The 25,702-nt window shown below is 38.0% G+C and overlaps 1 protein-coding gene across 11 annotated transcripts; it reads left to right on the forward strand.

Moving 5' to 3' along the window:
- Positions 1–84: 84 nt before the first annotated feature.
- On the forward strand, positions 85–25,598 carry NFYA (nuclear transcription factor Y subunit alpha). Of its 11 annotated transcripts, none has more exons than XM_016122934.2 (11): positions 85–220; positions 4,504–4,590; positions 5,747–5,894; positions 7,415–7,501; positions 10,245–10,391; positions 14,653–14,784; positions 14,954–15,059; positions 16,351–16,517; positions 20,807–20,980; positions 21,425–21,526; positions 23,004–25,598. In XM_016122934.2, the coding sequence occupies exons 3-11, from the start codon at positions 5,820–5,822 to the stop codon at positions 23,055–23,057; spliced, it is 1,044 nt and encodes a 347-aa protein (XP_015978420.1). In that variant the 5' UTR covers positions 85–220; positions 4,504–4,590; positions 5,747–5,819; the 3' UTR covers positions 23,058–25,598. The 11 variants fall into 11 exon arrangements, with proteins under 11 accessions (XP_015978420.1, XP_015978426.1, XP_015978425.1 ...); XM_016122933.2 differs by lacking the exon at positions 85–220 and adding an exon at positions 338–582; XM_016122940.2 differs by lacking the exon at positions 4,504–4,590 and having other exon boundaries at positions 99–220; positions 7,415–7,498.
- The last annotated feature ends 104 nt before the right edge of the window (positions 25,599–25,702 follow it).

The raw sequence follows: 25,702 nt of genomic DNA on the forward strand, positions 1-25,702 counted from the left end.
CTGGGAATGGGGTGAGCCCAAAGGAGATTAGGGGGCGTGGTCTCAGAGGCGCCTGCGCGGAGGCGGTTGGAGGGAGGCCCGATTCCCCTTTGTTCGGGTTCGCCATTTTGCGAGGCAGCGGCAGTGGCGGCGGCAGCGGCGGCTGGAGCCTCTGATTGGGTTTCGGAGTCCGGTACTGGAGCCAATCAGCGCGGGCAGCGAACCGGGGGAGCGAGGCACGGTGAGTGTGAGGAGCCAATATCCAGCGGCCCAGAGCCGGCCCCAGCGCCCCGATTGGCGGGTCTTGCTGACCACTCAGGAGAGGCCCAGGCGCCCGTCGAGCCCCGGGAGTCGAGCTGAGCCTAGCCGAGCTGGGCGGCTGGCGGCCCCGGCCTGGAGTCTGCGAGCTCCGCGGGACACTCCCGGCAGAGGCCTGCAGGGGGCCGCCCCGCGCGGACATGGCGCCCCCGGGGGCAGGCACCTCGGGGTTCAGACCCTTGCACGGTGACAGTGCCAGTTGGGGATGCGTCCCGGTTCCCCAGACTCTTAGGCCTTAGGCTCGGGAGTGGTGGGCTTGTCTACCATGAATGCCCCTGCACTCAGGTACACACACGCGCGCCCGCCTTGGCAGTTTCCTCTTGGTCGTTCCGGCCTCACACTTAAGTCTGCCTTTGCATTCTCCACGCTCCGACCCTCGGGACAGGAAGCCACCCTCTCGCGGGCCCCACGTCCCCAGTCCTCCGAGAGCTGGGTCGGTCTGTCTGCAGCCCTCTTGGGTCGGCGGGAAGGCCTAGGGAAGAAGCGTGCCGCGGCCACAGGGCTCCGAGTGCGGCGTGGAGAGGGGGCCGCCCCGCTTGTCTCTACCTCCGCGCTTTGCGGGGCCGCCCACGCTGTCTCTCTGGCTGGGGGTAGGGGGGAGTCAGTCAGCCAGTGCGCCCACTCCGGCTGCCCTGCTGAGCCCCTCCCAACACGCCTGGCCCGGGTCTCCGGCCCGGCTCCGTTACCACCCCCTTTTGGCTCGTCATTTCCTCTTCTCTCCGCCCGCCAGGGCAGAACCGCACACCTCAGTCTTGGAGCTCAACCAAGCGGTCTCCCTTTCTTCCTTGGGCGCTAAGGCCAGTCCATTCGGTTCCGGGAACCTCACTCTTGGAAGATTGCTAGCCCTGAGCATTCCTTTCCTGGATGCTGCACAACTTGGTTTTCATATTGTTGGTCTCATCCATTGCTCATCTAGTGAGCTCTCCCTCGAGAATGTGCGATTCGTTTTTCTTCTACCTTTTGTGTGTCACTTAGAACGTGTATCTCTTGATTTATTTATTTTTCTCATACTGTCCATGTTAATATTTCTTCATCAGATGTGGGGTTTTCGTTAGGGCGAGAAGAAATCTCCGTTGACAACCAAGTATGGAGCAGTTAGTATGTACCAAGCATCAGTCTGTATGCTCAGAAGAGAGTAGGTAGAGGTAAATAAGAACCTTCCCTGCCTGGTGGTGATTTAATATGTTAACAACTAATTGATACCTACCTGTTAGACCTCTAATGAGGCCAAGTTCAGTTCTGTGAAATACAGTACTGGTTTGTGAACTACCAGCAGCCTCGGTGGAAGGCTTAACAGCCACACTGATTGGCCTCCAAGAGTAATGGGATTTTTTTTCCGACAGAAGAGATGAGCACAGGCACCAAATTGTTCTGTGTGCCTGAGGAAGAAGATAGGACAGGGCATTGGGCAGTAGTAGTGAGAGTTTATTTAGGCTGGACAGCCCAGTTGGTAAAAGCCCTTGTACATCTTAATACAGAATATTTTCTCAGGTTGGAAAAACAAGTTTCTGACTTGTGGGATTCAGTCCCATAACAGTGGCTGGCTTCTTTGAGGGAAGAAAGGAAGATTTCTTCCCTAGGACTTTAAATTTTTTTACTTATGTGAAGCACCTAGTGCAGCCCCTGGCACATAGAGAGTAGGTCTTTGGTATATGGTGCCCATTTTTATAATCATGTTTACTGAGGCCATACAACTGCTACGTTTCAGAAAACTCCTAGACCAGTGTTCTTTTTACTGCTAAAACTTGGGAGACAGTTTTCATTTTCACTTTGTAGAGTGAGGATTTTTATTGTCATTTTAAAAAATTCATTTAATTCTTATTATCCACATTAATAGATGGGGTAGTGTCTTAGATTGTTTTAAAAAGCATTTATATATCTGATCACTTTAAAACCACCAAACACTTTTGCTACACATTGTAAAGGTTATTTTTCGTTGTTAACCACTTTTAGGGCCTCCACCTGTCTGCAAAAGAACTTCTTTACCTGGAATTTTGAGAGAGTAGTGTGACCTCTGTCTAGTCACTTGACTAACGGGACCTTTTAATCTGCTGTTCATATGCAGAAATTTGTCCCTTTTTTTAATGCTGGCTCTTCATTTGGAGTACTCCACCCCCTCCCACATCATCACACATATATTATTCTTTCTCATACTTAAGACCAGATCAGATGCCACGTTTTTCAAAAGCCTTCCTTGTTTTATCTATCTCCAGCTGGAAGAAATCTCTATCCTTCAGACTCCCATATTACTGTGTTTCTCTTAGGGTTCCAGTACAGATTTTTACTCCTTGCAAAACTTAAAGACTCTTTAATATGTTACATGTGCAGTGACTTGTGATAGGAAATGTGTTTCTTACTGTGCATGTGGTCAAAGAAGTTTGAAAGCTACTATTCTAGGCTTTTCCTGGTAGCAGTGGTCAAATATGGTAATTTTGAGGGGCTTTTCACATGCTTATAGTTGACTTCATGGAAGTTTTATCTTTGAAGTGTGTATAGTTCCACATAGAATGAGTTCCTAGTAGTTAGCTACATTTCAGGTTCTGAATCTTGAAGTGTGAGGAATAAAATTTTCATGCTAGCCAGAATAAACACACAGTCTCTGAAGGAAAAGCGTTGGAAACTGAGTTAGAAGCAAGAGCTAGACAGACTAAATATGGCTGACTTAATGTCAGAATCTTGGGCAGAGAAGCACTTGAGGAAAGACAGTCAGATTTTACTGCAGTTCTAACTGAAGCTCATAGTAGTAGGAACATATGGCTTTGCTGAAGCCAGTTGCATTACAGTACTTAACATTAACAATCTCAATATGCTCCTAGCTGAATCACCTTCCACATTAGTGAGAGAATTTGTTAGATTTGAAGCTGCTTCCTTTTTTACCCTTCAAAGTGTATTTAAATGCTTTTATATTTAAACTAGTTAAGAAAATCTGCATGACATATTTATTAGTAATTTCCATGCTCTTTGAGTAAGTTGTAAATTTCTGGAAATTAGTCCAGGAAAGAATCTCATATAGTAAGAGGGTTTGGGGGTTGGGGAAGTGTCGAAATAAAGAGGACATTCTTTCATAAACCTTATTTCTTTAAATCAACTTTATTGAGATATAGATGGAAAGGGTAATCATTTTAAGTTTATATTTTGGTGAGTTTTTACAAATTTATACATCTATGCACCAAAATGAATATATAAAACATTTTTATCACCCCAGAAAGCTGCAGGTACTCTATCCCAATCAATCAACCTCCCAGTTTTACCTCCCCTGCCTCCCACCACTTCTCCAGTCCCAGGGAACTACCGACGTGTTCTCTGTCTCTAGATTACTCTTGTCTTTTCAGGGTTTCATATAAATGGAATCATATATAGTTTTTCGTATCATAACCCTTAATTCTTTAATTTTATTAGTTTAGAAAGAACCCTGAGTGTATTGTGTGTACTGCATTTAGAGACAAGATAAAGAGTTTAGAGAAGACCAGTTACTTCTCTGGCAGAGCCACTTGGTCTGGCTGAAAACCTAACTAAAATTTTCTATACTGTTCCCACTATCATTTTGGAGCTCACTGAGTCAACCAATTCAGAAGAAACTGCTGTAAAAATCAGAAAGACAGGTTGTCAGTGTGCAATGAAAAATAACTATCAAATTTACTTGTGTTGCTGATCCAAATGATGTTAGATATTTGCTTGATGAGCATTTCATTAGAACAAGGGTAGTGAGTTGGAGGACCATATGACCAGATGACTATGATGGCATAGTCAACCTGTCATTTATGGCTCTTATACTCTTAACTACATACTATTTTGGTTATGAGTGATATGCTTGGTTAATTTTTGTTAGATTTTTTCCTCCAACATTTTAGTATAAAAATTTTCAAGCATAAAGTTGAAAGAATTTTACATTAAACATTTGTCTGCTCACCACCTAGAGTCTACCGTTAACATTTACCGTACCTGTCTTATCAGCTATCTCCATCTTTCCACCCATTAATCCAATAATCTATCTTATTTTTGATACATTTCAAAGTTTACATATTAGTACACTTCCTCAATATTTGAGCATATACTTGAATATATTTTGATTTCTTTCCCACAATATTGAGATACCTCACAAGTGATTCATCTCATCCACCACGTGTGGATTTATGGAAAGTGGTGCCTTGCTTTGCTATTGTAATGTGCAGCTTAGCTCACATAATTTTATTATTTGAATTTTAGGATTTATGAAGATCTGGAGAAAAATTGAGGGAAAAGATTTAACTCTATTTTGTCTGTATATACCTGTACCTCCCCCATATTTCCAAGGTGAATACGCTACAATTTTTTATCAAGTCTTTTCAAAGTTCTCAGATACCATTTCTATTTACCTAATTGTGTCCTTATTTCAAAAAGGAAGGAGTCTTTAACTGTTAAAGTGTAGAAGAATGATAAATTTGGACATTGGCTAAATATTTGATGATGTTAAGGACTTAACTAATTTTTTAATGTTTGAAATGATTTGGAGACAATGTCATGATAAAATGATAAGGACAAAAGAATCTTTACTCTTTAGAGCTGCTAAAGCATTTATGGATTTGGAGAATAATATGGTATCTGGGATTTGCCTCAAAATAATCCAGGGGTGGGTGGAAAGTGGATGAGATATATGTGAAATAAGATTGACTATGGGTTGAGAATTGTTGAAGTTGGGTGACAGCCAGGAGGTTTCATTTTAATGCTCTTGCTACTGTTACATATATTTGATGATTGCCATAATAAGAAGTTAAAATTAAGGGTGTGTAGCATATTTATTAGGCATTCAAACTCAAGACTGGGGGAAACGAAGTTCTTTTTAGAGAAAATCATGTCATTTAAAGTTTTTCCTTTAATAAATAATCATTTTGCCATTACTATAATTCCTTTTTATTTCTTACTCTGGATTAAAATGCAAATTCCTAAATCATCTTCTAGGACTTTCTTACTTAGCACTACTTAATGGAGATTTTGATAAGTAAAATGTTTGACTTCAGGCTTTAGTAAATAACTTACTAAATAATAAGGTTTAAATTGTTTACTGTATATGATGGACAAAGGAGAGTTTGGTGGGCAACAAATGTTCGTTACAAGTTAAAGAAACTGTATATTCTCTAAAGTATGTGTGCAGACCTGAAAATCAGTGTTAAATAAGCCTTGTAGTAAAGTGATATTGTAGCTTATTATTTCAAAGGTGTAAGTGTTGCTCTACAGGTTGTAGTATTGAAAAGTAAAGTTACCAGTAAGAAATGGCTAAAACTGTTTTCTAAAACATGAAATAGCTTTATGATATTGTTATGATTGTGCCATGTAATCTTAGTTAAAAATGATACCGATATAAACATTTATTATCTTATCCTGATTTCACGTATAGCAATAAGTTATCAAGGTTAATCATCTGCCAAGGCCTTTATTGACAATCTTGTTTCTTTCCCAACAATTCTAATAGGAGTGCATCTTGCAGTCTTCTAGGATCTCCAGTGTGAAATTCACCGTGTACAGTATTCTAATTTGGAGGGACCATGGAGCAGTACACAGCAAACAGCAATAGTTCAACAGAGCAGATTGTTGTACAAGCTGGACAGATTCAGCAGCAGGTATGGAAATAAAACTGCTCTGAACATCAAAGCAATGGAGCTGATAACAGCACTACTCAACTGGGGAATTATTTGAGGTGCCAGATCTTATAAATAATGAGTCCGAAGACTTGCTCTGAAGTACCTTTTGGAGATTGAATTTCTTGCGTTTTTTCTCCTGTTCTCTGTGTCCAGTCCGTGATCACTCTTTATTGAGCCTGTTTTAATAGTAAATTGCCCCTTTTATCTTATTAAAAGTTAAAACACCTAGTCTATTTTCAGATGGAAGTTTGGAGTTTTTGTTTTATTATGGATTCAATTTGGTTGTTTTTCTTCTTGATTTAAGCTAGTTTATGATCTAGTAAGGCTTTGGCCACAATACATAAACCAAGATAGTCAGCTTCCAAGGAATCCTCTGTTCTTTGATTTGATCCATCACCGTGCTTATTCTGAAAATTTCTAGTTCACCATGAGGATAATAGACAGCCACCCTTCTGGAAAAGCACATATTAGAAAGGAATTCCTGGCTCCTGGTTTATTCCTAATTAAATTGGTGCTTTCTTGAATTATACACAGTTTATATTTTCTGATGCTTTATACCTGGCTTTATTTTATTTTTCTCCCTAGAAGATATCTATTACGCAACAATTTCACCTTAGGCCAAAATTGGGACTATTTTGTTTCCAAAATGGAACTTAGATAATATAGAAAAATGGTTAGTAGAGAGAGCATGAGAAGTTTTGATGGTGAGTTGTCCTATCTAATGATCAAAGGAGGAAGCTACTCTTAATTAAGAGAATAATTATTTAAACTTCCTTGCTGGCTTTTCCTTCCATACAGCTGCTGTGACTCTGGTAGCTTCCTTCAGTTGCCTTAGTAAAGAGGATTCCACAAAGGGCATTCCATCCATACCAGTGCCCTGGTGGGTGAATTCTTTTTCTGTCACTTTGTCATTAGAGGACATAAAAATTCGCTTGAATCACTGAAAATGTTGCTTCTAAGGCAGTCTAGTTGAGTAGAACTAATCTTAGTTTTGGGACATCAGGGCAGTGACCTCATGAAAATGATTTTGGTTCACAATGATTGCTTTGTTCTTTTTTCTGGTGATTGCATTTAAGCCCCAGAAATTCTTCATTGTAGCTTCAAAGCTGTTAAAACCTTTGTTCTTGTGAACTCATTTGAGGAAATAAAAAGAGCATTAAGATAACTTTGTAGGTAAAAGGACCAAATTCCTGTTTCTGGAGAGAAGGATTGTGTTAAAATTTTTTTTGTTAATGATGACTATTCTGATGTTTCTAAGTCACAGAAGTGTGTTTTGAGTTCTACCCTGGGGACAAAGGGCTGATTAATATCTTTAATCCTACTACTTTCAATAAAACAACTTCAGTATAGGGAGTCTGTGCAATTTCACAGCCCTGTATAGGGTAGAGCTGTTGAAAGACGACTCACTCCCTCTCCTATAAGAGGTAAGGTGATCTCATGTCTTGAACCATACATTTTCTTCCTGACACATTTCAAGCTCTTCCTGTTCCTGTTCTCAGCAGCAGGGTGGTGTCACTGCTGTCCAGTTGCAGACTGAGGCCCAGGTGGCATCCGCCTCAGGCCAGCAAGTCCAGACCCTCCAGGTAGTGGTGCTCTCTCTGATTCTCTGTAAGCACTGCATGAACGTTTCCTTTCCTCATGTCTGGTGCTGTTTGTGGTAGGATCTCAAGGAGGAATGGCAAAATTAGTTGCATGTCTTTGATGCTAACTTGTCTTTAAGGCTTATAACATGCTGGTTTTCTAATGTTTCATGTCAAGTCATGTAGTGACCCCAGTGTCAATTTTCTGAAAATTGCATTTGGTTAGTATGTTTTTTTGGGAATGCCTTGGAAAGAAGAGGTGTAAGTGACAAGAAGAATTTCTTAGGAACGACATTAGAACCTATTTAGAGCTCAAACTCTAATCAGATTGGATGGTAAAATTTCATGAATTTGTATAATAGTAGAGGAAATATATATGCATATTAACTGGGCCAGATTGTGCTTTATTTTTTATTAAAAGGGCAGATCAGCTGCAAAATAATTATTATACTTGGCAAGGTTTATCTAATGACTAAATTTTGTTAATCTCTTAACTGTTGCCTTTTTACTACCTTTCCTGGAGAAGTAGTAATCTGTCTTATTAGATCTGCAAAGATTTTACCATACCTCTTGGTTGGACGTGTGTAGGATATGTTTTCTGTAGGTCTTAAGTATTGTAGCCACTATAAGAATTCTTACTTAAGTAATGCAGTTCCCTAACATTATGTATAGCCAAGTTAAATATCCTAAGGATATAATTAGGAAGATAAGCTCTTAATTATAGTCTTTGTTGTGTCTGTAGGTTTCTTTGACTAAAATGACCATATTTTTGAGAAACTGTCAAGATTTGGGGTACCCTACCTTTTTTTCATCGTCGAATGGAAATGATTCAAAGTAGGACTTAGAATGTAGAACTCAAAACTCACTTTATTGCTAGTGCTGCTAAACATCCTACAATTAACTACCCCTTATTGAAATCGTTTTATTTTACTCTTTTGGCCCCACCTCCACATCTGCCACCTATAGTGTTCGATGGTGATATACAGCTAATGCTGAACCTAAATTAGGCTGCAAGAAGCTAAGCTTGTAGGTTATTCCAAAATATATTGGAATCTCAGAGTTCAATAGCTTGTAATTTATGTTTCTCATGCTTCATCTTATTGATATGTAAAACAGTATTGTCATTAACCACTTGTGGAATGGGAATGCAACATGCTCTTAACTGTATGGCTTCTTGTCTGATGCATGTGTCCTTGTAATCATGTTGTAAATATAGAGGGCTCCTTGGAGTCTCAAAAGGTTTATCATGTGCATTTTTAGCATGTTAATAGTGGAGATGTTAAGATGATTGGCTAGCCAGAAAATTATTAAGTTATGCCTTAAAATTTGTATTTTTTACCTGTGTAGATTTTATTTAAAAGAAGTTTCTGGAAATAATGGAAACTGCTCCTTAGGGGTCTCATTATTTTGGAGAATTGTAAATAGTTCTTTCAGGTATTCATGCAATAAATATTCTGAAAAATCTTTCTTCAGAGAGCATATGCAGACATTGGTATAGCAAAGGGAATTCTATTTAGGATTGGGAGAATCAGATTGTAAAGTCCTTAAAAGTAAAGTGGAATTTCTCAATGAACAGTCTAACAAAAGCTAGGGTTTTGAATATTCCTAAAGATTCTGATACATTTTGTTGGGGGGTTACTTAATATCTATCTAATCTCCTTTAGGACTGATTGGTCCTTTAACTAATTTTTGTTATTTGAACCTACTTTCACTGGCATTAAGAGTGAATTTTTCATCATACAAATATTTCGTTCTGTTACAAATAATTCCTCAAAACAAAGATAGAATCTGAAAATGAATGTTTTTGACTTCTAGTTCTTCTGTTGAATATTCCATTTCACTTTTAAAATGACTTATTTTTTGGCTTCTAGTAGGCATTCTATTAGCTAGGTATATTGGGACTTCATATGTAACAGAGCACTTACAATGTCCAATGTCCTGGCTCCTAGAATATTCCGTTTATTCATGGGAGCTTGAAAGTTGGGAATTTTTTAGTATATGCGAGTGCTCTTTATAATTTTCACATTTGTCAACGCTTCTTTTAAATTTAAAATGAGTGCTTCCAGTGTGAGGAATTTCACCACAGATGCTGCAGACTGACCGGAAAATATTTCTAGGCAGTTTTTACTAGTGGGCTCTTTGAACAACCAAACTAGAATTCCCAGAGTAAGGTGAAGAGGGTAAAAGATGTACATTTCATTTATGCTTGAGCAACTATGGGGAGAAAGGGTCTTCCACATAAAATTCCAGAACTGCTTGCTACCCAGCCTCATGGAGTCATTACTGGGTATAGTTCGATTTACTCCCTCCAGGTTATTTAGAACTTGAAATCACCATCATCAGCACTATCAGCTACCCCTCTCATTACCTTATCTTCAGCCCTTAATAGACACCATTCCTGAATATTAGTCTCAAAAGGCAAATAGTCTTGACATTTTGATCAAATGCTACTCATAGATTTAGCCTGTATTTGGTGGCAAATATTTTAGGTCTGTTGAGACTTTCCAAAGACTGGATATACTCCATTATGTCTGACTTTAAAGGAGTCAGGTTGACCTTTAGTCAAAGGTACCATAGGTGTTTGAAGGAGATAGAATTTGAGGATAAGTACTTGAGACTTATTTTTTTAGAGTCTCTCCTAACTTTTCTCTCTCTCGCAAGGCAGAGAAATAGTTCCAGTGATTGTCTTTTAGTAAAACCATTTTGTATCTTAATGTTATTTCATTGTCCTTATTTTCCTTCGTTCTAGGTCCAGGGGCAGCCATTAATGGTACAGGTCAGTGGAGGCCAGTTAATCACATCAACTGGCCAACCCATCATGGTCCAGGCTGTCCCTGGTGGACAAGGTCAAACCATCATGCAAGTACCTGTATCTGGGACACAGGGTTTGCAGCAGGTGAGTGGTATGAAAAAAATGTCTAGACTATATCAGTATAGAAGTTTTTAAAGAGTAGTTATGGCAAACCGTTTTAACAGTTGATATTGCATTTAATTGCTTCCTGTTCTCTATTTGCATTTAGTTGCTATTCCACCTTTGTAGTACCAGTGATAAAGCAGAACTGTACAGAAAGTGTACTTCCCTAGTAAGAAAAAAATGAGGCATGATTAATCGATATAAAGAATACAAAGAGATGAGAATCTGGTTTAATAACAGTAATTCTTGGTGTGACCTTTGTTGGCACTTCTCACTGAAGGAGGGAATTCTGCTTTGGATATTGTTGGTTTTGGTCAGAAATATTGTCCTTTTTCATTTCTTTCTATTTAGTCTGTGTGTTTATTGTTTAGGGAATTGCAAGGGTTTTAGGAGCTCTGTGCCAGGAACTGGGGGCAGAGACCAATAAATATATATAGTTTCTATTATCTCACAGTCACATTAATAGAATAAAGGGGGCAAAACCACAATTAATCATTGCAATCAATGCAGAAAAAGCATTTTATTTGACAGAGTCTAAAAGTCTTGCATGACGAAAATGCTAAAAAAAAAAATAAAATAAAAAATAGGAGTAGAAGGGAACTTTTAAAAAAAAATTTATAATGGTTATTTATTGAAATGGTTACTATTTGACAGTAAACTTACACAATATCACAAACTAGTTTTTCCTTTTTCTTTGCCATGGGAAATTTTCTTTTCCTTTTTTTTTTTTTTTTTTTTTTGCTTATTTTTTTGAAAACATTTTATTTTTTTCCCTTCCCCACTCCTTTCTTGTAACCACTAGTCCATTGTCCATATCCATGAGTCTTTGTTTGTCCTGTTCACTTGTTGGTTTTAGGTTTATATACATATAAGTGTTACGTGATTTTCAACCTTTTCTGTCTGACTTATTTCACTTAGTATGATTATTTCAGGGTCCATCCATGTTGTTGCAAGTGGCAGTGTTTCATCTCTTCTTATGGCTGAGTAATATTCCATTGTATATATGCACCACAGTTTCTTTAGCCAGTCATCTATCAAAGGACATTTCAGTTGCTTCCATGTCCTGGCCACTGTGAATAATGCTGCTATGAACATCAGTGTACAAATATCTAAGTCTTTGGGGTAAATACCCAGTAGAAGGATAGCTGGATCATATGGTAGATCAGTTCTAAGTTTTTTGTGGAAAATCCTCCATACTGTTTTCCAAAGTGGCTGTACCAATTTGCAGTCCCACCAGCAGTCTCCACATCCTGCAACATTTCCATTTAATTTATAATTTGAGTTATCTAGCAAGTGATGAAAAAGAAAACCTTTAGTCCATACCCACTGCACACACCTAACACTGTATTTAGAGCAAAATCTATAACCTTAAATACTTTATTTTTTTAAAAAATCGAAAATGGCATATCTCTTAAGCGAGAAAAAGAACAAAATGATCAAAAACCAGGTTAAAATTAAGTAGAAAACTTAACAAAAATGTAGAAAGGGTAAATAATAGCCTATTCTTTAAACAGATCAATTAGATATTAGATAAATCCACTGGAAAGACTGATTCAGAAGCAGAAAATAAAGGTAAACAAGACAAGGATGTAGAAGAAAGAATAATTAAACCCAGTTCTAAATTTAAATTCTAAATTCATTATGGAAAGGCATCTCACTATTAAATATATAAACCTTTGATTTACCCGTCCCATCTCTGAAAATCTATCCTATTAGAAGAAAAGCATAGATATGTAGGAAGAAATAAACAAAAACATTTATTGCAGCATTGTACCAGCAAAAAAAATCAAACATTTTTTTGTATCCTGAATGTCCATTAATAAGAGTAAGGAAATGGTTGTGTTAAGTTATATCATATTTATACATTAATGGTGTGTTGTTAAAAAGGGTGACATGGGAAAAAATAATTTGCAGAGAAGTATAAACCAATCTCATCTTTGTAATTAATAGGCAAACCCCTATGGGTATATGTGTTTATTAGCATGGAAATGAGGATGAGGAGGAACTATTGACTTTTTACTATATGCATATATTTTGTTTTTAACAGGATGATCACATTAATGTGTTAGTTTTTCTGGAGGAATTACATATATTGGGGGGCAGGAGGGAAACCGCCATGATCACATTACTTGATAAATCAAACTTAATTTTTGCATATTCCCTGTGATTGTTATACATACTTTCTGGGCACCGCTGTGCCATGCATGTAGTTTTGTTTTTATTTTGTTTTTCTTTGTGTAAAATTACTTCCACATGATTTTCTTATTTTTTAATTCCTTCGTAATGGTCAATCAGTTTGATGAATCAGAATTTACAGTTTGCAAACTATTTAGTTTTCTTTTTGTTTGTTTTTTTTTTGTTTTATTTTTTTGTTTTGTTTTTTGGGGGTTTTTTTTTGCTTTTATGGTAAGGTTACTATAAATGTATTTGAGCATGGTAGTTTTATTTTTCAGTTGAATTCATTTTTAGGGCAATTTGTTAAGGGGTGGGAACATTGTATATATTTAAAAGCCATTGGCACATTTTTGCCATGATAAAGTTGTAGTTAGAATTAAAAATAGTTTACACATTTCTCCATGCATAAATGTATGAAACTATAAATATATTCCCAGTATGTATACTTTACTCTATTTCACACAGCTATTTTATTTCTGTCCTTCCTCATTGCCTCCTCTCCAGTCCCCCCTTGCCCCACCTTCCTCTCCACTCTTAAATGGACACTGTGGTATAGTGCTAAAAATAGTATACTGGAAGTGTAGTGACCTGACTGTCATTCTCAGATGTGCCATTAAAAGCTTTCTAATCTTGACCACGTCATTTGATTGTCAGTTTCCTCATTCGAAAATGCAGTTTATATCAGATGATTTCTAGGGTCCATTACAACTCTAAATTCTGTGATTTTTATGGTTATGTATGTATGTATGTTGTATATAGGGGGCCTTTAAGAGTTTAGGCAAGTTTCTTTATTCTCCTTCCTCCAAGCAGGACCATAAGTAATCTAACCATCCTGGAAGAATTATTTTCTGTTAACGTATATAAGGCTCTAGGTCAGATTCCATAGCCTTCCTCAGAATGCTTAAGGTTTCAATTCCTTTTTAGAAGAAGTCACTTCTCATTAGTGTTTTTTGAACAACCATTTCTTTTCGGAGAGTACTTAACATTTTTTGGATTACATCCTCTATTTTAGCATTCCAGTGAAACCTTTGCCCTGCCCCCCGCCTTTAGAAAAGATGCAGTTGTCCATATATATGCAAAATTTTACATGCAGTTTTAGGTTAAGGTCCCACGGACCTGGAGTACAGACCCAAGACATAGATTCAAGAAACATATTACCTTATTTGTGGGTAATATGTTCCAAGACCTCTAGTGGATGCCAAAAACCACGGATAGTATCAAACCCAAATATTAATGGGAATGGATGAATAAATTATATTATAATTACTTAATGTGGTACTTTACACCAAATAAATTAATGAACTAATTCTATTTCAGCTGGCTATATCTTTGAAACAATGCTAACTGTAAAAAGATAAAATATGGTGCCGTTTATTTGAAATTTTTTAATATAAAGCAGTATCATGTATATTTATGGATGGATATACATGTATAAAATATGTTCTGTAAGGAATGTCACCAGTTTTACTATAGCGATTACCTTTTAGTTGGGAAGGGAATGTTAAATGAGAAATATGGCAAATGTTAACTTGTTAAATATACATGGTGACTACAGGAGTATCTGATATGGTAGTCTCTACTTTTCTGTGTGTTTAAGGCTTTTGTATATACATATTTATATGATCTCAGCTTAGAGTTGGAAATTAGAAATAACTTAATTTTTTAAAAAATATAATTATAGAAAACTTTAAACATGGACAAAAAAGAATGGTATGAATCACCATACCCGTCAACAGTTATCAACACATAATCAATTTTCTTTCTAGTTTCATCTGTATTCTGCTCTCAAGAATTATTCCTAATATATAAAATATCATTTTATCTGTAAAAAATACTTCAGGATGTACTTTTAAATGAACATGCTTTAAAAATAACTGATATTGATTACTTAATGATTCAGTATCCAGACAGTGATCAGAATTTCCCCCTTTGTTTCATAAGTGGAAAACAAGTTATCTCATAATAGAGAGTATTTTCCTGCTTTCAAGAGGAATTTGGGTAACACTCCAGAACCGAAAGAGACCAGTGTCAGTGGGGTACTAACCTTTCTTCATGTTCTCTTTCACAGATTCAATTGGTCCCACCTGGACAGATCCAGATCCAGGGTGGGCAGGCTGTGCAGGTGCAGGGCCAGCAGGGCCAGACCCAGCAGATCATCATCCAGCAGCCCCAGACAGCCGTCACTGCTGGCCAGACCCAGGTAATTTTTTTCTTTTTTCTTTTTCTCTTTTTTTCTCTCTCTCTCTCTCTCTCTTTTTTTTTTTTTTTTTTTTTTTTTTTTTTTTTTTTTTTTTATATAAAGGACTACATGGTCCTTTTCTTTGTGGTATCTGGAATCTGTAAAATGTGTCATGATTTATTTCCTGCAGACACAGCAGCAGATTGCTGTGCAGGGGCAGCAAGTGGCACAGACTGCTGAAGGGCAGACCATTGTCTATCAGCCAGTTAATGCAGATGGCACCATTCTCCAGCAAGGTAAGTGTGCTCATTCATTTCTGTGGGACTTTGAGGGACACCCTTTTCATCCATTGAGCAAATGACTGCTTCATAAATTTTGTAGTGACCTCAACATGACATAATTTTGAGCACAAAATAAGATTTCCTCTAAAAGTCTCTATTGATTGTTGGTTCCTTGTCACCAATACATGACCAATGTTGATTTAATTAACCACTACAATTCCTACAGTGGTTAAAAGAGCAGTCCTAGGGATTGAATAAACTTTAATCCCTCGGAGATTGGAAATGAGTTACTTTGTTGGGAGAAATAGATCAGAAGTCAAATTGGCACCTGGAATATTATTGCTGTTTAGGTTTTTTGTTTGTTTGTTTTTCTCAGGGCCACTTCATTGCTTATTTCAGAAAGACTTCTTATATGTCTACTGTATAGCACTTTGCTAAGAAAAAAAGCTTTCTTAAAGGGCTTCTAGTAAGTGAGACATGCATGTGAACAAATAAATATAGTGCAGGGCCTTTATAGAGATATGTTCCAGAAGAAGATGATGCATAAAGAAGAGGTAAAGAAGAAGATGATGCATAAAGAAGAGATAAAATATGGCTTGAGAAGAGAATGTACTTCAGAGAGAAGGAGATGGCTCAATCTGAACTTGAGAACTTTCGGAAGGATTCGTCAAATAGTTAAATCTTAAAGGACGTCTCACTTAGATTCTGTGACTAAAGATTTGACTTGTGATTAAAACTTAGCAATATACAAATAGAGTACCAGTATGCTCTCATATGACTCAGAAGGGGGCTTGCACTGGATTGGGCACAACCTCAAGTGCTGCTGTTGATAGTTTGGGGATATGTAGTGCTTGATTTAATTTTGTTTTAGTCCTGCAGCTGGCTGACTCATTGTCAGTTTAGGATAAAACAGATTATAAGTTATTGAAATCTTCATCCTTAAGCAGGTCATTCACATGCACAGAAACAGTGGATATAGCTCTATTCAGACTGACCCATAGAAGAGGAGCCTCCAAACTGTCTTACCATCCATTGAAAACTATTATTGTAATGCCTAGGAAAGTATCCATTCAAGGATAGATTTATTCAGAACTGGAACCCAGATAGTTAATAGAATTTTAAAGATTGATTACTTGGATTTTATGTAGTAAGCCAAGCAGAGAATGGGTGAGTGCTTTTTCTCCCCTTGTGCTGTTTAGTATGTTTTCCCAGTGTGAATGAGCATGTGCCAGATAGAAGAGGGACTAACTGTGTTCCCTTTCTGTGTACCTGTTTTTTCTTTGTTTTATGTTTTATTTTCTTAAAGTTACAGTCCCTGTTTCAGGCATGATCACCATCCCAGCAGCCAGTTTGGCAGGAGCCCAGATTGTTCAGACAGGAGCCAACACCAATACAACCAGCAGTGGACAAGGGACTGTCACTGTGACACTACCAGTGGCAGGCAATGTGGTCAATTCAGGAGGGATGGTCATGGTAAGAAAATGGATTCTTCAGCTCACTATTTTTATCTGTAATTTTCTGTTTATCTCTGTCTTTGAAAAATTCTTTAACTTGAATTTTGATTTCTCTCATAAAGCTTATTTATAATGTTGACCTCCTGGGATTGAGATTGATCCTTAAGGCATTTACAGAGATCTACTTGTACAATAAACATTACAACAAACTAAAAATTCATTCTGAGTATCTAGCATGTACCATTGGTATTCTCGGTGATGGAGATATAACACTGGTTAAACAGATGTAGGTGTTTGTTTTTATATTATCTGGAAGAATTCAAATAGTGAAGGGAGTGTTAGACTACTAATCTTTGGGAATTAGAAAATATATTGTCCATAGTAGATGAAATAAGAAGTAAGCTAAAAATTAGAAAGATTGTAATCAAAGAAAACAAATTATGTGTGATACAAATATGTTGGGAAGATAGAGAAGGAGAGTTATTGGGTTGTGTGTGTGAAATCTATATCCTTATGTGTACAAATAGGATGCTAGTACATATTAAAAATGGTTAGTTTAAGAATTAAGTAATAGAAGCCTACACAAAGATAGGGGAAATTACCAGAAGAAACAGTGCAGACATTCACTTTTGTTACATTTGGGGAGAGAGTGAGGCACAGGAGACTGTAACTTCTTGCCTCATAAATGTCGTACTCTGTTATATTTTTATTGGTTTAGAAAAATTAGGATTGAATTATATAGTAAGCTAACTATTTAATTAGTTAAATAGCTTATAGGCATTTGTAGTAACACAGTAAATTTGTACCTCTTTTCCTTTTGTACTGTTTTACTGTTCTACAATTACTATTCCTGACCATTAGATGGCGTCAGACACCCCTAGAAAATAGAGCCATGGGTGGACAAGAATGTGGACCAGGTTATGTCAGTTCTTAATGTGGTTCCTCGCCCCCCTCTGACATAATCATCTGAAACGTTTGTTAAAATGAAGACATTTTATGTAAATGTTTCCCAGGAACCACATTTCACTGAACACCCTATAAAAGCTACTCTTTTTAACCTCCAAAGAAAATAGATTAATAGGGGTCAAGGAACTGTTTCCTCATATGACAATGGAGTAGGTGAATGCCGTGCTGGCATTCTCTTACAACCACATCAGAATTACAACTAAGTTACAAAACAGCCGTCATTGAGAATCACCTGAAGTCTAGCTGAACAGAAGTCCTATAACTAAGGATGTACAGAAGAAGCCACATTGAGAGTGGTAAGAGGGGCAGAGACGCTGAATGGATTGGCCTCACACCTCTGTGTGGTGGTAGATAATCAGGAGGGGTATCTTGGCTATGGAGGTGCCCCAAAGGAATGAGGGGTCCCACTCCCACACCAGACCCCTCAGCCCAAAGCACCAGTACCAAGAAGACAAGTCCGCACAACTTCTGACTATGAAAACCAACAGAATTTGTTACTTAGTGAGACAGAGGGCTACAGGAGTCCCAGGCATTCCTCTTAAAAGAAGGGCCTGCACATTGACTTGCTGACAGACTCAGTCCAGCACTGGAGCAGCAACAGGAAAGGTGCCAGGGACATAAAAGGAGGAACTGAATTGTCTAGCTTTGGGGTAAGTGCTTGAGGGGCAGCTTTCTCCCAAACAGAAGTGCTGGTAGAAGGCATTGTTTCCTTGCTGAGCCCTTCCCACTCTTTGCATGTAACTGCCATATCTGAATCTCTGTCAACCCACCTAGGTGATTCCCCGAAACCCTGCCCCACCCTACTTGTGGGTCCACCCAAGCCACTTCAAGTGGCTTTTCCATAAAATGGCCTGTCTGTAGTCTTGTTGCAAATTTCCTGAAGTCTTGGAAAGATTCACAAACCCCAAACAAATAGCACCTGGCCTCGGCATGCCCCATACCTCTTGCTAAGCAGCCCCAAGCCAGGTACTAGTGGCAGCCAACCTCGATTTTCAGTTTAACCACCCCCCGCCCCCCCCCCGGCATCTCCAAGCCAAGCACTGGTGGCAGACATCTGTGTATTTTGTAGCTCTTGCCAGGTGGCACTGGGCAGGGCGCGGGCAGCAGCTGAACTTGGCTTGCAGCGGGGCCCCTCCCAGGAGGCTGGACTGAGCTGGAGTGCCACCCAGCCCAGCTGCCTCCGCAAATGACAGAACCAGCAAGTACCAGAGCTCTGCTTAAAGCAAATCCTGCTTTGTAAAAGGGTCAGTCCCTGCACAACAGCTTCCCTATTATAGTCACTGTCAGTTTTCACAGTCAGCCTGAGGGTCATTCCCTCCTATTGCCATGCAAACAGCAACCAAGGCTCAACTGCAATGGGAGGGCACACACAACTCATACAAGGGACACTTATGGCACACCCAGCTCAGGTAACCAGGAAGACTGTGCTAGTGGGCCTTATAGGACACTGGTTGCATAAGGACACTGTACTAAGACCAGAGATACAGCAGCTCTCACTAATACATAGAAACAAATAGAGGGAGGCAGCCAAAATGAGGAGAACAGAAAAAGGTTCCAGAAAAAGAAACAAATGGTAGACAAGCAGTCTACTAGATGCAGAGTTCAAAATACTTGTTACAAGGATGCTCAGTGATCTCAGTAAGAACTTTAACAGAGAGATAAGAAACATAACCATTTAGAAATGAGGAAATCAATAACTGAAATAATACATTAGAGGGAATCAGCAGTAGATTAAGATGAAGCAGAGGATCAAATCAGCGATTTAGAAGATAAGGTAGCAGAAAACATTCAATCAGAACAGCAACAAGGAAAAAAAAAATAATTTAAGGGGCCTCTGGGACATCAAGTTTACCGACATGCATGATAGGGTACCAGAAGAAGAGAGAAAGCAAGGAGTTGAAAACCTCTTTGAAGAAATAATGACGGAAAACGCCCCTAATCTGGCAAAAGAAGTAGATGTATAAGCCCAAGAAGCACAGGGAGTCCCAAACAAGATGAACCAAAAAGGCCCTCACCAAGATACATTATAATTAAAATGCCAAAGGTTAAATAAAGACAGAATCTTAAAGCAGTTACCTACAAGGGAGCTCCCATAAGTCTGTCAGCTGATTTTCTCAGCAGAAACTTTGTAGGCCAGGAGGGACTGGCACAAAATATTCGGAGTGAGGGAAAGCAAGGACCTACAACCAAAATTACCTAACAGAGCTATAATTGAGAATTAGAGAACAGATAAAGAGCTTACCAGATAAGAAAAAGCTGAAGTTGTTGATCACCACCAAACCAGTATTACAAGAAATGTTAGAGGGACTTCTTAAAGAAGAAGAAAAAATAAAAAAAAAAAAAGAATAATAAAATGGCAGCAGCTACATATCTGTCAATTACTTTTCACAGTAAATGGATTAAATGCTCCAATCAAAAGACATATGGTGGCTGAATATATAAAGAAACAATTTTTTTTTGGTATGCTGCCTACAAAAGACTTCAGATCAGAAAACAGATGAAAGTAAAGGGATAGATATTTCATAAAAATGGAAATGTGAAAAAGAAAACTTCGTAGCAATACTAATACCAGTCCAAGTAGACTTTAAAACAAAAGGTCTAATAAGAGACAAGGACCCAGTAATCCCACTTCTGGGTGTTTATCTAAAGAAACAAGCCCCAAAACACTTCTTTGAAGGGACATATACATCCATATGAATGGATAAAAAAGAGATGGTCCATATACATACAGTGGAATATTACTCATCAATAGAATGGAATGAAATCTTGTCATCTGTAACAACATGGGTGGACCTAGAAGGTATTGTACTGATTGGAGTAAGTCAGAGAAAAGCAAATGTCATGATTTCACTTACATGTGCAATCTAGAGAACAGGATAAACAACAGAAACAAACTTAGATATAGAGAGTATTTTGATGTTTGCTGGATTGGGGATGGGGGATAGGAGAAGATGAAGGTATGAAAAGGTGCAAATGGGTAATTAACAAATAGTCACGGGGATGTAGAGTATAGCATGAGGAAAATAATAGTGTAATAACTGGTGTCAGGTGGGCACTAGATTTATTGGGATGATCACTTTGGAAATTATATAAATGTCTAATCACTGTTGTACATCTGAAATCAATATAATGTAAATAATTGAAAAAAATCTGAGGTGTAAATACCAATAAATACTTAATAGTAAGTAAAGGTATTGTGGTTAAATTAAAGAGTAGATGCTGTATAGTATCTAAATTATACCTCAATAAAGGTTTTGTTTTGTTTTGTTTTTAAAGAAAACTGTATCCTATGTCCATATGTCATGTTACTATTTAATAAACTCTAGTTTTCTCTTTACACAGATGGTGCCTGGTGCTGGATCTGTGCCTGCTATCCAAAGAATCCCTCTACCTGGGGCAGAGATGCTTGAAGAAGAGCCTCTCTATGTGAATGCCAAACAGTACCACCGCATACTTAAGAGGAGGCAAGCCCGGGCCAAACTAGAGGCAGAAGGGAAGATTCCAAAGGAAAGAAGGGTATGTCTGTCATTGGGAAGGATACAGGAAGAGAATACTTATTACTGTTGGAATTACCTTTTACATGGTTTGTTCCTTGGGCACCTTCTAAACAATTAAGGGCAGGTTAAAGCTGTTGTCTTTTGTGAAAGTTAGTACAAAAACAAAATATAACGGTAGTTTAAATAAGATCTTCTTTCTTACATAAAAGAAGTCCAGGGCAGGTAGCACATTTCCACAGTATTCAGACCCATTCTCCTCCTATCTTATTCTAATATTCTTAAGTATGCTATTTGTAGTCCAAATAGGCTGCTTGGGCTCTAGCTTAGGAGCAAAGGAAATAAAAAGGCACCTCTCTTTTAAGGAAGTTTTTGGTTAATTCCATACATCTCAGCCAAAATTTAATTACATGGCCACACTTACCTGCAAATTAGGCTAGGAATGGTTTTATTTCTTTTGTTTTAGAAATACCTGCATGAGTCTCGGCACCGTCATGCCATGGCACGGAAGCGTGGTGAAGGTGGACGATTTTTCTCCCCAAAGGAAAAGGATAGTCCTCATATGCAGGTAAGAAGACTTACTACTTTTCATTCTTTTTATTGCCTTGTTTTTCTTGGGTAGAAAGAAGCCTTTACAGTGTCTTCTTATTCTTTTCTCATTAGGGACTGATGACATTTTTAAATTGAATGCAACATTGTGTCTCTTATATTCCCTTTCATCTTAAAAATACTAAAGTGTTTTTTTCCCCCTTGATCTTTGTCAGAAATTCTCACTTTTCTTGATTTTCAAAGGACAGCAGCAAACACTATGTGTCAGGCAATATGTTAAGCACTTTTCATAAGCTTTTTTTTTTTTTCACTGAATCTTTACAAACCCCATGAGGGCAGAATGTTTCCATTTGGTAGTTGAATCTGAGATTTAGAGAGGTTAAGCAGTTTGCCTAAGGTAAACTACCTAATAAAATGGTACAACTGAAATTCAAAGCCAGCAGTATAATTCCAAGACTTACTCTGTAACTACTCTATTATAATGATTCTTACATCCGAGTCTGTGATTTTATCTTATTGACATTTCTGAGTCAATAGTCAAAATAGAACTTTTTTTTTTCTTTTTAATGCCTAAACCAGCCACTGATCTCAACAAGTAACATATTTATCGTCACAGTTACTAAAGCTAGAATTGTCCAATTTTTGAAGAATCTTCTTGGTTTACCTCTAAAATATAACTGAATCAGTTAACTTTTTTCCTTTCCATCCACTCTCAGCCTGATCTAATCCTCTCTTCTTTTGTTTTGATTAATATTATAGCTGCCTACTGGTCCCCCTTCTCCCACTCTGTGCTCCTCTCCATTATCCACATCTTAGTGTGATCTTTTTAAAATGTATATCATATCACGTCATTGTCTTGTGTAAACCCCTTTCACTCCTGCCCTTTCCTTATTTTTTGGCACTTAGACTAAAATCCAAAGTGTTCACCGTAGATAGTAAAGTCCTGCATGATCTAGCTCCTGCCTACCTCTGGCTTCATTTCTTCCTATTCCTTGGTCTTTATGCTCTTCCTATACTGTTCATTGGTCTGTCTCCTGCCATTAGGACCTTTGTCTTTAAAATAGCCAATCTATAAAGCTTTTCACTCCCAACTTCATGGCTACTACCTTATCTTTTAGGTTGGGTTTAAATCTGAGTGTCTGTTTCTAGCTAAGTGGTAGTGTTTAAGTATGAAAACATGACACACAAATACAGCTTGACGTGGTTTCTCTGGGTCTTTTTCTTAAGCCACCTATAAGGACCCTTAAATTTTAAGGGTAAAGCATAACACAGGTACTTGGGAAAGAGATATACCATCAACTCTGGAGTGTTTGTATTGTCTCTTGTTGCCTAATGGAGCTGCATTTTAATCCATGTATGCAGACTCCAGGGCATTACAGGCCTTTAGTTTACTTGGCAAAGTTGTTTCTATTCCCTTGGTAATATAGTGAGAGCCACAAGTTTCCTGTTGCTTTTGCAAAGAACTGTAATCATTATTATACTTTCTTTGTCTCTAGGATCCAAACCAAGCAGATGAAGAAGCAATGACACAGATCATCCGAGTGTCCTAACCCCAAGCCATGATGGAGCTGAACAAGATCATGTTCTTCGCCACTGTTTCCTACTGTTCTAGGAAATTGATCAGATCTTCCAATGGGACACCGATGAAAACATTCTGCCCTTTTCTACAGGACAGAAACCTTCTTAGTTTTAACAAGTGGCTCAGTATGATTGCAGTGGTATCTGGCAAATTGAAGTTGCAAACCTTTGTCTCACCCTTTCAGTCAGGACCTATTTTAGACTGTTGATGACATTGACATTTCATGGATTAGGATGATGCAAGGGACCCATGCCAGCCCTGCAGTACCACACATAGCACTTACGTTGACTGGTAAAGCCAGCCAGCCATCTCAACAGGGAAGAACAACCTTCTCAACCTAAACTGCAATCAGGGAAGCTGCAGCCCTCTCCTTCCCATGGAATCTAAACATCATCCATCCCTCTAATGAGGGATCTCAGGCTAAGCGAATGGACAGTTTGTATTCAGAGATGACTTCCAGGCAAGGAAGTTCCATCTCATGATACGGAAACAATAAATTCTCTGAGATGCATTCATCTAATCTGTGGTAATAAGAATCTGTCTGCCCAGATGATAGGTTGTCATTTTTGGACTTCAACCAAGAAAAATCTAATTCCGGAGATAGAATGATAAAAGACTAAAGCACTAAAAATATAATTGCTGAATCTTTTTTAGCTTTGACAAGTTGTGGTCTACTTGTCCATCTGTTGACAGGTCATCTGGACCATAGTTCTGACTATGGCTACTTTTAAGAGAATTTAGAAAGTATTGGACTTTGAAACTGCCTTTCCTAAGTAGAGAAGAAAACAGTACAATGATTTCTCTGCTGAAGTTCTGAGGACATTTGTAATAACTCTTAAACAGAGCCAAACTACAGGTTTTCAATCATAGGCTTGGTGTGACAGCATTTGGGAAGTAGAAGGGTTTGTGTGTGTTTAAGTCTACAAGAAGAGAGAGAGTAGTATATATACCCATGTGTTGTCATATAGCATGATTCTCCAGTGGATGGATGCCTAGGATGGATCATTAAGATGAAGAGACTAATTTACATTTACAGTAACCTTTTAACAAGCATGGAAAGGGAGAAGTCTGAGATTTGGTCCTTGAGAATTTCTGGAAAGCACTGTTCAGTCGAACTGTCCTGGACATACTCCAGGTTACCCACTAGAGCTTGAGATGGATGCTGGCTTCACTCCTACAGCGCTTTGAACATTTTCGTTCTTCCCATGGCAGTTGACTTTTTGGTGCCAGTTTCCATTTGTTTCCCACTTTTCCTCATAGACCTTGTGCACAAAGGTTTTCACATTCTGAAGATAAACTGCAGACTGGAAATAATGGTGCCTGCGGTATGAGATTCCTGCAGTGTCAGGAACTAGGCCACAGTTCCTAGAATGGATTGTGCCTCAGAAATCTATTTCCTTTCTACATGTTAAACCCTGGGAGAAGTAAGATAATATTTCGGAAGAGTTGCTGCCTTCTCTGGAAGCAAAGAAGGAAAACTTAATTCTTTCGAAGAACATTTGGGTTCGACTTAAATACCAAGAGTAAAGATTGGCTCTTTTTAAATAATTGTATTAAGAGGGAAAAGATACTAAACGCTCTGAAGAAAACACCACAAAGGGAAATCATTGTAATGATAGAAATAGATAGAGGTACAGAGCTATGCAAAGGAAGCAGGAAGTGAAGTATCTTCCTCATTCTGGAATCTAATCATCTGTCCTGGCTTCCAATTATCGAGAGAGGCTTATGATGCTTTCGTAGGTTCACTAGAAACTTCTGGCTCTTTACATGAGTTTGAGATATTTTATTCAGTAAGCCCCAAGTTTTTCAGATAGGTTACTAAAAGCAATGAGGAGTTTATATCCCTTGGTTTATTTAGGAGTCTTTAAGATGCAGAGTTCAGAAAGTCCCCAGACCTAATTTTTAGTCCTTAAGCCAGCAGCAGTTCTAAAATACTATTTATTTGTGTCTGTAAGTTTGTACATAGTAATACCAACCTCATATTGTTGCAGAATTTATTTTTTTCTGAATTTGAGTATTTGAGATGACATACGTCAGTTGTCATTTTGTCATTGCATTTCAACTAACTCATGGCCCTTGATTGTGGTTATTTTAGCACCCCATAATAACCCACAAAGTGGGTTGAGGTTTGGATTTTTTTGTTGTTACTAAAAGTTCTTTTATTCATTTGTCCTTGTGACTAGTGATGACTCCATAGATGCAGAGAGTGAATGAATAATTGGTTTAATGCAGTTATTTCAATTCTTGAGTGCTTTTTTTTTTTTTTTTTGCAGGATAATTGTAAATATATATTTTAATTACACTGGTACATTGAATATGTCAGTGTCTATGCCACTGGACCAACAGCATTTTCTGGCTTTTGGGTGCCTGATAATAATGTCTTGATTTTCCTTTGGGACTCAACTACACAGAAGGTTTTCCCCCCATCAACAGTAGGGGGAGTACAGGTGATTGATCATTGATGTCATTGCAATTGTTATTTTTTAAAATAAATTTTTAAAAATACTAAAAAGTGATTTGTATTTGGAGGAGTCTACATTTCCTGGGTTCTAAATTGTGTTTACAATGTCGAAATTATGACTTGTGTGGACAATGTCAAACTTATAGTGTCCAGGC

Source organism: Rousettus aegyptiacus, unplaced genomic scaffold, assembly GCF_014176215.1.
Source record: "Rousettus aegyptiacus isolate mRouAeg1 unplaced genomic scaffold, mRouAeg1.p scaffold_m13_p_1, whole genome shotgun sequence".
NCBI lineage: Eukaryota > Metazoa > Chordata > Mammalia > Chiroptera > Pteropodidae > Rousettus > Rousettus aegyptiacus.